We start from the raw sequence: 17,055 nt of genomic DNA, 5'->3' as shown, positions 1-17,055 counted from the left end.
AAACTTAAGACATTGAGCACAAAAAGAAATGGTCATTCTAAAGATACCTAATTGACATTTGGAAGACGTGTAGTGTAGTGTATTCATGCTTGAGTTAGATCTATTTAAGTGGAAATTTTAAAGATATTCCTAATAGACCATCAAAAAGGTTAATGTTTACTCATAGAATATGAGAAATTATTTTTCTTTTTATCTTATAGAAAGAATTATGAAACTTGTTCAAAATTTCAATTTAGGGTATCTTTTATCACAAGATAGTCAAGTGTAAAAAAAGAAAAAAATTATTCCTACTAGTCGATCATAGTTAATAAAATAAAATAAAAGATCATTAGCTAAATCATTTATTGTGCCAAATAATATAGCATAGTATGACACAATCATTGAAAAGTATTTATTTTCCATGTATAAATGGAAAAAAAATAGTAGAGAAGTATAATAATTTGTTCAAAATCAGGGCAGTTGCCTAGTATATATCATCATTTATGTTCCGTGTAAAACAAAAGTAACTTAAGATCATGATCATCAATGATAAATTACAATAAATTTAAAACTTAATTGTAAGATCGAAAAATGAGAATCACAATATTTTCTTAAAAAAATAAGTTTCACTAATGTGATTGTACCCTTCTTTATTCGAACTTTTTCTTTGTGTGTGTGGGTGGGTGGGGGGTAGTTTACCACATTGAACAAATAACTTACTACTCTATCTAACTCATTTGACACGAATTTTATCAATATTGAGTCAAACAAAGAAATTTGTTTAAATTTTTAAATGCAAAAAGTATATGATTTATAGTACTTCTCAAGAAAATATTAAATACAAAATTTTCTTTAAAACTAAAAATATTCACACACCGAGAGATCATGAAGAAGAAAAAATAAAGCTCCTGTAATGACTAACAAAAGTTTTGGCATATATATTAGCAAAAGTTACATTTTTTCAGTCCTTAACTCCTTATTGAGAAAGAAGACAATTTTTGAAAATGTCATATTCTGTGTCTCTCAAGCAGCCCTTCACCGCTCTGCCTACCTACCAAAATACCCATGTAAGTGCCTGCCACTGCCCCTGTTACCCAAAATCTTTTTTCCATTTTTGGTGGAAAAATCATTGGCAGAAAGAATAATTAGACAAATCTAGAACTGGGTTGTTTTCTACACTCAATTTAGGCTTCAGAAATTGAATAAAGTTGTTAATTTTATTAAGTTTTTATGCTTCTAGAGCTTCACATAATTGTTTTGCTTATTGGGGATCCATAATTTTCCTCCGGGAAGCATAAACAATGTATAAAGTAGAGAAATTTAAACTTGAGAAATTGAAAAGTTAATATCTTTATGATTCTATGCGCTTCACATAATTTTTTATGCTTATTGGGGCTCTCTAATTTTCTTGTGGGAACATAAAGAAGAGCAATTTTAGCCTGAGAAAGTGAAAAGTTATTATCTTTATGCTTCTATGAGCTTCATACAACTGTTTTGCTTTTTTGGGCCTTTCTAATTTTTCTTCTGGGAAACATAAAGAATGTGTAATATAAAGCAATTTCAAAATATTTTCTTTCTCTTTTTCCTGAGATATTTTTGGGTCAAAGTAAAGCACTTGTTTAAGCTAAGGCATCATCTTCTTGTTGTTTTTGAACCTTTACCCCGCCAAACTTAGATGACGAAATGTAGTAGATTGCTCTTTCTCATATTTGTTGAGCAGCCAAGCAAGTGGCAAAATTTTGCTTCTTATGGAAGGTTGTGCTATTGTGTAGGGTAAATTACCTGGAAATTTTGAAGTGGCATTTGGGTGCAAAGCAATCTTCAATGTGAAGGGAACTCTAATGGAAAAGAAATTCGAATTGAATTGCTCGATAGACAAAGAGATGGATCTCACTGCATCAACTTTGGTTGACAGTGTTGCTGAATGCTTTGATGGTTTGTAACAAATCAATTTGTATACGAGGGTAAATGAGTTTTGTTTATTTGGTTAGTACAATTTTAGAACTAAATTGTGCATATTGATTTATGGCAGAGAATGGGGTAGTGGAACTGCCTCCTCGAGTGGAGGCTAGGGAAGCAAAAGAGCCAAGTGTTTCAACAATGTTGATGAACTTCAGTAACGAGTTTGATCCTTATGGTGCCTTAAGTACCCCCTTGTATCAAACGTCTACGTTTAAGCAAGTAAGTTTGAAGATACCTTGGTAGTGGAATGCAATTTCATACTACATTGTGAAGCTGCATTATTTTGTACAGCAACTTCCTTCGGAAGAATTTTGACAGTGCAATCTTGCTAACAATGTTCCTTAGTTACTTGTTTTAACTATCTTTATCTGATGTGTAATTATCGTCACAACATTTGGTGGTTTTGTCCGATATACTGGATCAAGACATGTAGCAATTTGCAAATATTATCACATGAAAATAAGAATGGAAAGCTAGTATTACATGCTTTGTGTTGCTTCCATTGTGTAGAATATCTGTCGCAAACTTCGTGTTGCTTCAATTGTCTCATCACATTGGTTAGTTGATTCAGCCTTCAGCAAGAGAGTTCAGCCTCTAATCAACAACCTTAAAGTTAAAGTTCTTTGCTTCATAGGCATAGGTAACAAAAAGCTTGTCTCAACCCTAATTATCTCTACATCCTTCTGCAGCCTTCGGCAACTGAAAATGGTCAATATGATTATACTCGGAGTGGAAATCCAACAAGGGATGTATTGGAAAAGTATGTCAAACTGTGTGCATACTGCTATTAATTGGAAGTTAACATTATTGTTATCATTACCATTACCACCTTTAAAAATTTTCAGGCTACTTGCAAAGCTTGAGAAAGCAGATCGAGCATTTTGCTTTACCAGTGGAATGGCCGCCTTGGCTGCTGTAACTCGTCTTCTTCAAACTGGTATACATAAAAATCATACACGCGAAGCATTTGCATAAAAATGACCGAGCATGTGTATGTCAGATAAATTATGCAACAAACTTCATTAGCACCTCTTCTTCTTAGTTTGTTGTACTCATTGGATATGGTTATACTTTCTTGTTGGTTGAGACATTGTATCTTCATTTGTTTCATGCTAGTATTTTCTTTCTTGACATCTCTGCTAGCTAATGATAGTTTGCAAAAGAATATCTTGAAATCTGTTGATGTGTTATAGGTGAGGAGATTGTTGCCGGGGATGACATATATGGTGGTTCGGACCGGCTGCTGTCACAAGTAGTTCCAAGAGCCGGGATTCTGGTCAAGTTGGTATCTCTTTTCTTGAGGTAGCTTAGTTTTCAATTAGGTTGTTATAATTTTGATTGTCACCTTATTGTACAGGCGAGTGGATACAACTAATGTAGATGAGGTTGCCTCTGCAATTAAACCACAGACTAAGCTTGTTTGGCTGGAGAGTCCAACCAATCCCCGTCAACAAATTTGTGATATTCGTGTGGGTAATTGGCAGTGGCATATGTAGATTATGCACGTACAATTCTCTGTTTTTACCATAGCCGATCGATAGTGATATAATGACCTGTCTCATACTTTTCTTTCTTCTGATTATATCCAGAAAATAGCCAAGATAGCTCATGCTCACGGGGCTCTTGTGCTGGTAGATAACAGCATTATGTCCCCAGTATTGTCCCATCCTTTGGAGCTTGGAGCAGGTATCATTCAAATACTTCTTCCGCTAACTGGAACGTTCTCCATCAACATGCATGTGATGCTAGTTTACTTGTCCATGCTTTTGCAGATATTGTGATGCATTCAGCTACTAAGTTCATTTCTGGTCATAGTGATCTCATGGCTGGTGTACTTGCTGTCAGAGGAGAAAGGTTTAAACACTTCATATATGTTTCATATTCTGATTTATTCTTATATTATGGTTGTTTATCCTCAGTGTTCTTCTTCACTCGTTTTTCCTTGGCCAAAACCATTTATCACATTAGGAGCTTGACTGTAGTGAACCTCAGCTCATAAGTATCTATCGCATTAACGGTTTATATTGTGATGAATAAGTTACCCATAGTGAAACTCTAGAATTGTTCTACAATAGGTAGCAAATGCTGATAAATCATGCTTCCTTTTCCTTTCCCTTTATATAAATAAGATTTCTATTCTCTTTGGACTGCTTTAAGAGGATGTAAAGGATAATAGTCTTGCATATTTTCCTTTTTTGAAATGGAATCTTGAAACTTTTCATCCTATACTTTGGACCTGGATTAAGGGCCTTCACTGAGGCCCGAGCGTGAGCCTTCATACTACTATAGGTAGCTGCTGTCCTTATAATTGAACATGAAGTTTAAAAGATTAGTTCTTTGACAAAACTATATCTGCAAATTTACAGTTATATGTATAAAGTATTGAAAGTAAATGATGTCTGATGCCTCGTTTCTCTTAGACATCTCAAGTGTCCCATTCGGTAATGTGCTTATAAATTTTCCTATAAACCAGCTTGGCGAAGAAGATATACTTCCTACAAAATTCTGAAGGTGCAGGGTTAGCACCATTTGATTGTTGGCTTTGTCTAAGAGGGATCAAAACAATGGCTCTTCGCGTTGAAAAACAACAGGTATAATTTTATTTTGCTTTTCTTTCTTTTGTGGTGTAACTAATCGTCCCCCCCACTCTTTCTAGAAACATTCTATGCCTTCCTGTGCTTTCTTAATCTCTTATTACTATGGCATGCACACTATTGCATCTTCAACTTTACATGGTTCAGAGAAGTTATGCTGGTTTGTAAAGTTCAGTTACCGTGTTCTCCTCTCTATTAAATTTAGCCATGATGAGGTGATGCAAACAGTAGTTTATCTTAATCAAGTGCTGAGATTGCAAAAATGGTTATTTCTGAACTTTTGTCAACTGTGAAATTAGAAAGCCTGACAAGTCTTTTTATTTTTCCATTTAGCTTTATTTTGTGTTTAATTGAAGACAGACGAGTAGTATGAGAATTAATTACTTTTCCCCTTCTGTCCCTTTCTTTGCCCAACTTAGTTGCTACCTGTAATTTACTTGTTACGACATAATCAATTGAACAAGAGTATCTCATCTATGGTAGATTAAGCTTTTAAATGTGGCGCTTTACAAAATTAAAAATGGTATCAAAATAGATATAGGTTTTGAGTTCGACTCTTGTCACTTTTTTCTTTTTCACGGGCCTGGCCTACCAAGAGATTTTGGCCTAGACGTGAGATGGCGTGCTATGATGCAATTAAACAAAGAAAAGTGTTACCTCTAATAGCTTAAACTTCTAGATGAGGTGATTCACATTCAGCATGGTATTAGAGGCAGGTACAGTCTCACTCACACCTATCAGAACATACCCAGTGCCTCTCTACCTTCTTAAAGGTAGGGGTAAGGTCTGCGTACACACTACCCTTCCCAGACCTCACTTGTGGGACTACACTGGGTATGTTGTTGTTGTTGTTGTTGTTGGTCAATGGAAAAGAACGACCCACAATGAGGGGCATGTTATGATATATATAAATAGAAGTGCTATTTCTCATCGTTAAACTTTTAGACGAGGTGGTTTATACAATTTCTTTGACGACGACAACTACGTCTTAGTCCCAAGCAAGTTGGGGCCAGCTATATGAATCCTCATTAATCACGTTTCTCCATTTGAATCGTCTCATACCAATATTATGCAAATATAAATAAAAAGTATTTGAAGTACTGTACATTTTTCTAAATGTATAAATCTCATAAAGGCTCAACCTCTCCTAGAAAGCATATTACGTACCGTAAATGTGCTAATGTCTAAAACATACTCTCAACTAATATGCATCTTCTATGTAGATCTATTTCTTCTATTGTGTCCTATCTTTTGCTAAGTTCGTATGGATCCCCAAAAGCAACCACTTGCCGTTAAAAGCAAAATATGCTCAGTTTTTAAAAGATTCTGTTGGCGTTACATATGTATGCTTGGAGGTGCATGTTTGAAATCATCATCATTATTTCCTCAGTTTGGTGGTTTGAGTTCTAATAAAATAATTTCAATATCCGGCAGGAAAATGCTCAGAAAATTGCTGAATTTCTATCTTCCCATCCACGGGTGAAGAAGGTCAACTATGCAGGTCTTCCAGACCATCCGGGGAGATCTTTGCACTTTTCTCAGGTATTTAAACATGTGAATTTTGGGGGAATTTTGAACTGAAGCACTATGGTTGTCAGGTGTCCTGACCTGAAAGCTTCCCTTGAGAGATATATATCTGAAATGTTGATCAACTTACAGGCCAGGGGTGCAGGATCGGTGCTGAGCTTTCTGACAGGTTCTTTGGCGCTCTCTAAGCATGTGGCTGAAGCTACCAAATACTTCAGCATTACTGTCAGTTTCGGTTAGTTTCATCTTATATCAATTACTTCTTTCAATAGTACGATCACTTTTTTCCTATCAAAACATACAATTTCTTAAAGACGTCAGCTTTATGTCTCTTTTCCCTTTGGATAAAAGTATACATGCAAATTGTGTTGGTAAAACAGAAACCATGTTCCATTAGAGGCTGAAAACCTCATCCCAGAAATTGGGTATTCTCTGTTGTGTCTGCTCCTACTGTGTAGAATAGATGGATTAGTGAGAAGTACCAAAACAGTGTTGCCTTTTGACTACCACGTGAAATAATACACCGTAACAATGGGCTAGGTAAAAGTACCAAAACAATGTTCCCGGGTTCGTTTCTCGGAACACCCCCAATTATTTGTTATCAATTATTTTCTTCAAAAAAAAAAAGAAAAAAGAAAAAAGAAAAAAGAATGGGCTAGGCAGAAAGATGGGAACCATGGGTAATATGCCTTAGCACAACAGCAATAAAGGAGACATAATTACCAATAAGAAGCATAGGGAAAGACAAGGAGAAGGTACATTGGACTGCTTGATATCCAATTTGACTCAAGGATTTTTTGCTATCCGTAGAACTCTTCCAATGGAAAGAGAGATAAATGTATGAGAGCTTCAAGAAGAGTGAATTGAATTAGCCGCGGGTGACTGAACTGCAGGGATTTCTATTGTTGAGCCGGGTGAGCTACCTTAACGGCAGCCTAGTATTCCTTATTATTGATAGCAGAGGAAAGAGAACTCTGCCTTCTCAACTAATTAGGTCTTCTGGTTGTCTTTAGGAAAATAAGCTGGGAATCAAAATTCCAGCTTTAATCTGTATAGTCATAATTGTAAATAACTCATGCATGCGAACATCCACATGGAAAACGAAAATGACTTTGTGCGCTTTTCACTCTTGAACCTGCAGTCCACGGGATAATGGTGCAGAGTGACGTCAATGATTCATCAAATTGATGTTGCCTTCATGCTAGAAAAGATCTTTTTGTGTCATTTATAATTCCAGCCTACTTTTATTCATATTTGTCATAATTCCGGGAAAAACAATTCTTCATCAAAAAAATTCCGGGAAAAACAATTTGTTTTTTGTACATTTAACCCACTTGAACTTGCGATTCACAAGACAATGGTACAGAGTGACGCAAATGATTCATCAAATGACCTCTTGTGTTCTTGCTAGTCAAGATCCTTTGCTTCATCTTTAATTCAAAACTATGCGTACATTGATGCCATTTATTATACGGAAAAGGGCCATAAATGCCTCTAAGGTATTGAAAATGGCTCAATTTTGCCCTCCTTCCAGCTATTGCGCCATAATTGCTCTTCACGTTACTTTTTGTCTTAAAAATGCCCTTCACACTAACTGTTGACTTATTGACCATGTGAGGTTTTGTAAAAATAGATATGGCACTATTCTATTGGTTCATATTTAAGGCTAATTTTTCTTAAACCTGTGTTTGCCCTAAATATTTAACCCGCCCCATCAGACATTTATCTTCTTCTCAACAGCTCCAATGTCCAACTATTTCTCCTCCAAATCAACTCGTCGTCTGTATCTCTTTGTTTTTCTCCCAACTCTTTCTCATTAAAGTTTAAACCCATCAATCTCTTTTACCACAATCAACATGTTTAGAACAAATCTTTTTGTTCTTTTGCTTAGTTCCTCCCTAGAACTCCAGAAGTTGATTAGTTATAGACTTGGTATATCAGCCATGGCTAAATTCTTGTTATACATAACGCTTACAAATCAACGGATTAATCAAGCTTTCAAATACATCAACTTAGTTCCTGAATAGTAAACAGGTATATTAACAAACAAAAATTCATCCTTTGATAGAACACCCCACAAAGCTACAAAAAAAAAAAGGAAACTTGAAGCCGAGAACTGATACTTGGAGCAGACCCAAGAAAAAAAAATTCTCAAAACTACAAGTTTTGTATACTTTAATTACACTACAAAACTTATTATTATACCCTCATAAAAATATATTATAAATGGGTTTAGAAAGTGAAGTCTCACTTGACAAATATAAATTAACTAAACTGAAGATAAAGATGAGCTTTGAATCAAGAATTCGAAAGATTGGCTATAGAGGGTTGAATCAGCATACTAATGACATGAAAAAATTTCGACACTTCCTTTAGTGACTTTGCTCTGTTTTTCTTTTTAGTCTACAACTCATATATGGTGCCACCCTTGAAGCTTTAAATTAACCAAGAAAAATTAGCAGGACACTGTAAAAATCCTAATTTTGGTATTCAAATATATTTCCAAGTTCGGAAACTATGAAAAATCTGACGAAATTTGTGTTAAGAAAATCCGCAAAGAATCAATCTTCCTGCAAGGTATTTGTAAAATTGTCTCAAAGGATAATGTCTTTCTTCTTGGCCTTGCCTACGTATGGATTGTGGACAATCTGAGGCTGATGCAAAATTTGTGTTAATAATTAACAAGAGATGAAGATTTCTATCTTAGAAATCTGGGTTAAATCTACGGGACGGATCTAATAAAATTATCCTTAAATACAAACCAATAGAATAGTGCCACATGTATTTTAAAAATCTCACTTGGTCAAAAACTCAGCAGTTAGTGTAAAGGGCATTTCTAAGACAAAAACTAACGTTAAGGGCATTTATGGCCCAATAGGTGGAAGGAGGGCAAAATTGAGCCATTTTCAATACCTTAGGGGCATTTCTGGCCCTTTTCCGTTTATTATATTCCCATTCTTGCATTTGCATTTGCATTTTCCTTTGTCACTACTCAAACGTTGTTGTATTGTCCTCAAATTTGCAGGAAGTGTCAAGTCACTTATAAGCTTGCCTTGTTTCATGTCCCATGCGAGCATACCTGTTGAAGTACGAGAGGCTAGAGGTCTTACTGAGGATCTAGTTCGAATTTCTGTTGGGATTGAAGATGTCAATGATTTGATAGATGATTTAGACTATGCACTCAGGACTGGTCCAGCATAAAAGATTATTTTAAGCTTGTGGAATCAATCCAACCTTAAACTGTACTTTCAATTGTAGTGCCTGTTGCATCAATTCTTCTCATGGATGAATTGCATATTGCAGGTTAGTCAAAATGTCATTGACATCGACCAATCCTGCTACTCGTGTAATCAATTTTGTTACTCTTTGGATTTTTCAAGTTTGATTTTTTGGCCAAAATTAAGAGTTGACAGCTAAAGGTAATGAATTAATGGCATGTTAATCCATTTTGTTGTTTCTACACCTTTGGTTGGCAATTGGTGCAAATCTTGAAGCATACCATCTTTTTCGTCCGAAGGATTCTTTAATTTGAGATGGATAGTACGGACATAAAAATTTTCTTCTCAGATGTTTAAGGAGAAACATAATTCATCCTTAGAGAAGATATTACATCAGACCTTTCTTTTGAAAAAAAAGAAACTAAATACAAACATCAAATCTTATTAATCACGACCATATAAACAAAACTTGCAACAACGTTTTATTTTTAGGATTAAGCAGGAGAACCAACTTCCAAGAGCTTTTTGCTTAACTTATTTCCTGCTTATCCCAGAACAACAGGCATGTCAACCATAATGATTAAATAATTATCTTGAAAGTGACCAACTAATGCATTCAGAAGGGGTCAAATCATTTTCTCTTTTCACAATCCTATTTACATAACCTTTCTAAGCAATTGCACCTGCAACAAACAACCATAAAAAAGAGAAATAATGTCAACAACGAGCGCGTGTTGGAATTGGTAACTGTAAGTATTTAACAACAAATACAGAACAAATCACAAATTTCTCAGCTATTGACATTAAGCTGGTGTAATCCTGCAAACTATACTTCCGAAATGGATAATTTTAAATTCAGGACAAAATAGTACCATCTGAATGTTCGTTCAATCACTGGCAAAATCGTCGAAGCTCAAGCCTTCAGATATAGCATCCAACCTTTTAATGTCTGCTAAAATATGAGGCATTGGTTTAACTACTTGTTTACCAGGTTAATGGAACCAACAGATGCAACACAACTAACCATGATATTCTCTCCGACCTTGTGGATCCAGGAAATTGTTAACATCCGTTGCCAGGTAGGCTGATCCAGAATAGCTCTCCAAAATATCTACAAATAACAGAAATTCAAAGCATTAGAATGTGCATTTGAGACAAATATTAACCCAAAAGAGAGGGCAGGCACAAACCAGAACTGTTAGAAAAGTCAGCTGTTAAGTCCGACAAACTAAAGTTTCGAGGAATCTGCCCCAAGAAACCAAATGAAGATGTATCAGCATCCAATACAGTCTCATTTACTGGTTGTGAATTTGATTCTACACTGCTGAAAGATGAAACAGATGGATCCGTAATTCCAGGATGAGCTTCGAGGATATTTGTCTCAGTACCATACAGGAATGGTAAATTGCCTGAATAACCAGCTTCTGACTTGATCATCTCCCCTCTCACCCCTTGCAGCATTCCCGAATTTGAGCTCTGAGCCAATAGCATGTGTGAGGATGCATCAATTCTTCTTGCATGAGCAGACACATCAGTAGCAGTTTGCATACATGGTTGGAGCGAGGACGCACCGTTAGTATATACATGAGATAAATTGGCATTAACAGTCTGGTGCACATTCTCAGGCTTCACATTAGGTCCAGCATGATCTGTTGTTTGACATGTTGAGTTCTGTGGGACTGTAAATGTGTAATAGCCATCAGATAACCTTCATTTACTTATTCAACAATTCACTAATGAAACGGTTGCATAATCAAGCATGAAACTATTTACTATCAGTGTTGCACCACACTTCAGAGAATAACATATTATAAATATGCAAATTTGTACTACACTTCCTTCTGGCTGAATCCAAACAACATAAGTAGAAAAGCTAATGTAGTACAATCTATGAACTATGGGAAAGCAGGAAGCAGAAGTAAGCAAATAATCAACAAAGAAAATAGGGAACGACGGTTTAACTATTCTAAGAAGTAAGAACCTGAAATTACTAAATAAAGTTGAGGTAGAATGATGTATGCATGCTAGGATCTGCCTCTTCAGCCCCTCCCCCCCCCAAAAAAAAAAAAAAAAAAAAACAGGAACAGAATACAGAAACACTTCACTTGGTACATTTAATATCAGAATGGAATTGGTCCTGTCCACATGAGTACACATCAAATTTCAACGGAATACCACATCCATCACTTACAACATCTCCTTTAAACTTCATAGGAGATTATAATGCTGCTGTTGACCATTTTTCGAAAAGAATAAGATGAACCACAGATTTCAACTTTATACACTTTGTGATCTGTTGGTTAGATTTCTTTGTAATCCATAATTAAAAGATTGAAGCTTGAGGACAAGCTACTCATATCTTTGCCGTGTGTGAAGTGAGGGATTAAAGCCACCTTAAGATCCAGTATTGTTAGAATTGAAGAGGAAAAAAAAAACAATGCTCCTTTAAGCAAGAAGCAAAGCACATAAGGTCCACAGTTCAAAATGAAAACTAGATTTAGCATAAATATATAACTGACCCTGATCAACTGATCAAGGCAAACTTGACTTAAAGAGCCTAATTCTTGTTTGTGTAGGTTTTATGAAATATATGCAGAGGTTTATGACATTGCAAATAAATCCTAAGGCATCAAATGAAAACTTATGCTATGGTGAGGAGAAGCCTGCTTTTCATCTCTTGCTTCCACTATTTCTATCAGATTTCTATGCCATTTACGCATCAAAATCCAGCAATCAACTCCATCACATTTCCATACTCAACGAGTACTCAGTCTCAGAACAAGAAGACGTCCTCTTAGAATTTTCCTTTTTTCATTTGTAATATACACGCCCCACAACCATTTGCAAAATTCACATTTTTCTCAGCCATTTTCATGGCTTAAACCTTTCCCATAGATATTCATTCTAAAACTTAATGAGCCAATTATTTTTCTAAAAATTTAAAGACAGAAATCTAATAGAAAGCAACGCAAATAAAGAATTTAAAAAAAAATATATGTTGGGCTTGGTGGGAATCCATCATGAATTTTATTATGCAATTGAAAAGAAAAAGGCAGTAGAATAATTATCTCTAGGAAGATCAACATGGCAATCTAAGATATTACGCCTTACTTTGTCGAATCTGAGATCCATTAGACATGGGAACTGATCCAGTTGGATACATCTGCATTGCATCAACCTGTCTCTCAAGCAAAACATTGAATCTCTCTATTTGATCCTTCAACATCAACCTTAAATGATATGCCCGGAAAAATTCCGGGTTTTCTTCTTCAAGCTTCTGCCACACTGGAAAAACATCTAGATATCAGATTCATCTCTTCCGCGAGATACACATGGAGAATATAGATAACACACGTTGCTTACACATCTTGAGAAATAAAAGATTGACCAAGTGAATCAAACAAAGGAAATTCAGATATCTCATTTGTATCACACTTCAGCTTGAAAGTTGGTTCCTCTAGTTACTAATTCTTTCTTTGAAATAGAAGTAGGTGAAAGATTGCTTCTCAGTGAAAGAAAGAAATGATCTTCTAACAATTCTGTCATCTTCATTGGATCAATTCTGATAACAGGATGACATTTGTAGTTCTTTTTTTCGTGGTCATTGAATACTAGTTTAAGTATATATCAGGTCAATCTGCACGTCATTGAATACCAAAATTATCTCTGTATAGATATGGTACTCTGCTAGCTTCTTATAGGCAAAACGTAGGAATAAGAAGTTGGGATGAGAAAGGACGAACCAAGCTCGGTGAAACCAGGCTCAATCTTTGCTTGATGTAAGAGGGTTTTGACAACTTCCTCCTGGTTCATGTAAAGCTGTAGACATCTTTCTATCAGATTTTGTACCTGAAATCAAAGAAGCTCAGTATTAGAAGAGACTAAGGCATGCGGAATTCCAGCAATTATACAAGAAGGAACAACAACAACAACAACAACAACAAACCCAACAACAAACCCAGTGCAATTATACAACAAGGAAGAACTTCACAATTGTGCAAGTCCTACTCTTAACCTATAAGAATGAACTTAAGGATGCAAAAGTTATGCCACACCACCAACAGTTAGAGTTCCAAATTTCTAATTATAACAACACAAACCTAATAGCAGAAGATCAGCTAAAAAGCAACCATAATTGCAAGTCATGAATGGTGACGCTGCAAACACAGAACTAGAAACCTATAACAGATTTGGAAGTATTAACTGCATCAGCACCTAACACATAGAACATCTAAGCTAGGCCTCAGAATTCCATCTCTGAGAAGAATTCCGCAAAAAAGTTACAAGCAATTGGCTAGGTCCATCAGAACATTGCAATACTGCTCTTTGATAGATTCCTCTGGAAATTCAAAAAAACGTTAACTAGCACTTGGTGGGTCCATAAGGAGATTACTGTTCTCTATCATAATTTAGCTTACGTGTGGGATTGCACTGGGTTTGTTGTTGTATCATAATTTAGATTACATCTTCAAAAGGGAAGCAAAAGTCCACATTTCTTTACTACCCTTTTAACTGGAATCATGTCTTCTAATTGTTGACTTGTATGATATATTACTTGAAATCATTCCTTTTATTTGGATAAGTTACACGAACATCTTCCTTATTATAACCATTGACAGTTAACAAGTTGTGCACTGAGACTACTGTGTTTTCTGAATCTAAACTCTATATGTTCCAAGGGAGAAAAAAGAAAAGGAGCGGCATCTCCTCTATCGTAACAACTATCTAGAATCATTCATCAACGAGTCATGAATTTACAGGATCACAAACTTCATGATAGGAATCTGGAGCTGACAGAACATTTTATGTTTCTACGGGATTATTAGGACTCCATACAACATCAAGTCCCTCTTGCTGCTCACATCATTAACCACAGTGCTTATCAACAACAACAAAAAAAGGGTCATCAAATACTTCCTTTCAAGCAGATGATTCAGGTTATCATTAACTGATCTAATTGTAGGTTTATCACAACTGACTGAAAGGGCGATGGTATGTGGCTTTTAAACAATAATCACAAGCACAACCTAGCATAGAGGCAGAGCCAGGAATCGAAGTTTATGAGTTTTGAACTTTCCACCGAACCCATAACTCTTTTTAGTACCGGGTATATTCACACATATTTAATAAATTTTCTAATACTAATACAGGATCTAAGCAAAAGCAAATGGGACCCGTACCTGATTTTGTAGCTCCGCCCCTGCCTAGGCATCCACATTAAACTAAGGAAGAAAGTTCCAAATAATAGCCTTGCTTACATATTCTGGCAGTCTCTTCAATTAAGAAGACGCAAGTTTATGGAAATGCACAGTTAGCAAAAGCTTCTCGAGGGATTGAAGTACCTTAATCCGAATTAACTGAAAGAGTTGCTACTACAAAGGGTGTTTCTATCTAAGCACTAAAGTGCAATCAAATACCTAACATATAAGCTCAAACATACAAATGCATGCTATATTTTCTTCCATTGTGTTCTACACTACTTCATCTTAAATCGGAACAACTATTAGTCCTGACTGACCATATTTCTCCATTTAAATGATTTATACAACCAATACTTAAAACCAATGATTTAAGCTCAATGCTTACCAGTTGTATATCTTGACGTGAGACCTTTTTAACCTCCCCCTCAGACATTTTCAATCTTTCAATACTGAAAAAGCTCTGATCCACTTCTTGCTATCAAATATACAAAATAATTGATATCACCTGATAACATAAAGTAAACCAAGTATTAAATACTCAAAATTACCAAATAACCATTTTTTTAATAAAAAAAAGACAGCTTTCCTAATCGCAGAATAATAGCCTGCTTGGTCAAGCTTGTAAAATATACTTATTTTGATAATTGCTTTTTTCAAAAGTGCTTTTCAAAAAAATACTTTTTGTGAGAATCAGCTTGTGTTTGACTAATTAATTTGAAAAGTATTTTTGAGCAGCAATTAGTGTTTGACCAAGCTTTAAAAAAATGCTTCTAAGTGTATTTTTCTAGAGAATCTACATTTTTCTGTTTCTCAAAAAATGATTCTGCTTCTCCTCAAAAATACTTTTTTTTTCTTTCTAAAAGCTTGGCCAAATAACTCAATTTTTTTGGCCAAAAGCACTTTTGGCAAAAAAAAAAAAAAAAACTTTTAACAAAAAAAAAATATATATGAAGCTTTTAAAAGAGTCAAGAAGAAACTTACAAGCTTTTTCCACTATAACTATTTTATGATTTTTGGAATATTTGTTTGTTTCTATTTAGATAATTTCACTAAAAAAGCACAAGGTTTGTTCCAGAAGATTTACAACACAAATAATTTCAAGCAGCTGAAAATTAACTAAATCAATATAATTGAACCAATTCATGTTAATTACGCAGAGAAAAAAAACACAAAAACCTATTTCTTCAAAGAAAATAAATTTAAAAAAAGGAGTTATTGGTCAAATTACCTAAAATATATAATCAGCTCAGCGGTCATTCCATATCGTGCTTCGCAGTTGTCTCCCTCGCTTTTCTCTTTGTTTGAAGAGATCATGGAAAGACCAGAATCTTCAATTATTGTTGTCTTTTAACCCCCATTATTATAAAACATTCCTATTTAATACCCACTTGTTCTATTTTTTCCTTATTTGGTACCAAACTTGTTAAAATTTTCTATTATAAATCGACCCCGATATTCCAAATTATAAACAGTTCCCTTTCTTTTGCAAATAGTAGTTTTCAATTATCAGTTTTAGATCTATTTTTTAATTAATTAAATAAGTTTTACTATGATTTTTTTTTTGAAACAAGGGAACGAAATTTGACAAGAGTGGGTTGCTCTAGCGGTGAGCACTCTCCACTTTCAACCAAGAGGTTGTGAGTTCGAGTCACCCCAAGAGCAAGGTGGGGAATTCTTGGAGGGAGGGAGCCGAGCGTCTATCGGAAACAACTTCTCTATCCCTGGGTAGGGGTAAGGTCTGCGTACAAACTACCCTCCCCAGATCCCACTAGTGGGATAGTACTGGGTTGTTGTTGTTGTGCACAAGGTGCTGCCCCTCCCCAGACCCCACTAGTGGGATAGTACTGGGTTGTTGTTGTTGTTGTTGTTGTAACAAGGGAACGAAACAGAACGAAGTGCTGTCCTGGTCTGCGTACAAACTACTTTCCCCAGACCCCATTAGTGAGATTATACTGGATTGTTGTTGTTGTCGTAACAACGGAACGAAACAGCACAAGGTGCTGCCCCGAAGGGTAGTATGATGTGTTTGTTTCACATTAACTTTATAATTATTACTTTAAAAAAATTCTCATTACTATTTACTAAAGAGCAAGCTTAATTGGAGTATCCCGCTTCAACGGAAACAACTATATACAAGTCAAACAAATACTACTATTTTTTTTTTCTTGAAAATAGCACGGACTAACCAGTTTTTGGACTGGTAATTGAAAAATAGCCAATCGTTTGCAAAGTCATTATTTTGCTGCAATACTGAAAATTCCAGCATAATATACCGGAGATTGGTGCACATGTGTATGAACTTCCAGCATATTATGCTGGAACTCCAATACACGAAAAGTTACAGCATAATATAATGGAGATTGGAGCACATGTGTATGAACTTCCAGCATATTATGTTGGACCAGTATATTGTGTTGGAACTCCAGTATATTATGCTGGAATATTTTCCGGATTTTGAACAGTATTTTCGTTCAGATTTATCTTTACATGAAAAATGGCTAAATTTTGATTACTTTTTAAAACTGTGGCTATTTTTCAATTACCACTTGTAAATCTGACTATTTTTTAATTTTG

General features: G+C 35.2%; 2 protein-coding genes across 8 annotated transcripts; one reads left to right on the top strand and one right to left on the bottom strand.

Annotated features, from left to right (window-relative positions):
- Positions 1–887: 887 nt before the first annotated feature.
- Positions 888–9,461, top strand: LOC104100982 (cystathionine beta-lyase, chloroplastic). Of its 2 annotated transcripts, none has more exons than XM_009608368.4 (13): positions 888–1,046; positions 1,752–1,914; positions 2,012–2,160; positions 2,631–2,701; positions 2,787–2,878; positions 3,135–3,222; positions 3,299–3,410; positions 3,531–3,627; positions 3,714–3,795; positions 4,415–4,532; positions 5,970–6,077; positions 6,195–6,297; positions 9,088–9,461. In XM_009608368.4, exons 1-13 carry the CDS (start codon positions 984–986, stop codon positions 9,261–9,263), a joined length of 1,422 nt encoding a protein of 473 aa, XP_009606663.1. In that variant the 5' UTR covers positions 888–983; the 3' UTR covers positions 9,264–9,461. The 2 variants fall into 2 exon arrangements, with proteins under 2 accessions (XP_009606663.1, XP_009606665.1); XM_009608370.4 differs by having other exon boundaries at positions 1,043–1,144.
- A 241-nt stretch (positions 9,462–9,702) lies between these two features.
- On the bottom strand, positions 9,703–15,844 carry LOC104100983 (uncharacterized). 6 transcript variants are annotated; one of them, XM_009608371.4, is made up of 8 exons: positions 15,710–15,844; positions 14,867–14,986; positions 13,024–13,129; positions 12,392–12,565; positions 10,471–10,959; positions 10,305–10,391; positions 10,153–10,232; positions 9,703–9,963 (listed from the first exon to the last, which is right to left on the bottom strand). In XM_009608371.4, the coding sequence occupies exons 2-7, from the start codon at positions 14,912–14,914 to the stop codon at positions 10,168–10,170; spliced, it is 969 nt and encodes a 322-aa protein (XP_009606666.1). In that variant the 5' UTR covers positions 14,915–14,986; positions 15,710–15,844; the 3' UTR covers positions 9,703–9,963; positions 10,153–10,167. The 6 variants fall into 6 exon arrangements, with proteins under 6 accessions (XP_009606666.1, XP_009606669.1, XP_009606670.1 ...); XM_009608374.4 differs by having other exon boundaries at positions 10,153–10,229; XM_009608375.4 differs by having other exon boundaries at positions 10,153–10,229; positions 10,323–10,391.
- Positions 15,845–17,055: the final 1,211 nt, after the last annotated feature.

Source organism: Nicotiana tomentosiformis, chromosome 2 (assembly GCF_000390325.3).
Source record: "Nicotiana tomentosiformis chromosome 2, ASM39032v3, whole genome shotgun sequence".
In the NCBI taxonomy this organism is placed as follows: Eukaryota; Viridiplantae; Streptophyta; class Magnoliopsida; order Solanales; family Solanaceae; genus Nicotiana; species Nicotiana tomentosiformis.
This window is presented reverse-complemented; position numbering and strand designations above follow the sequence as displayed.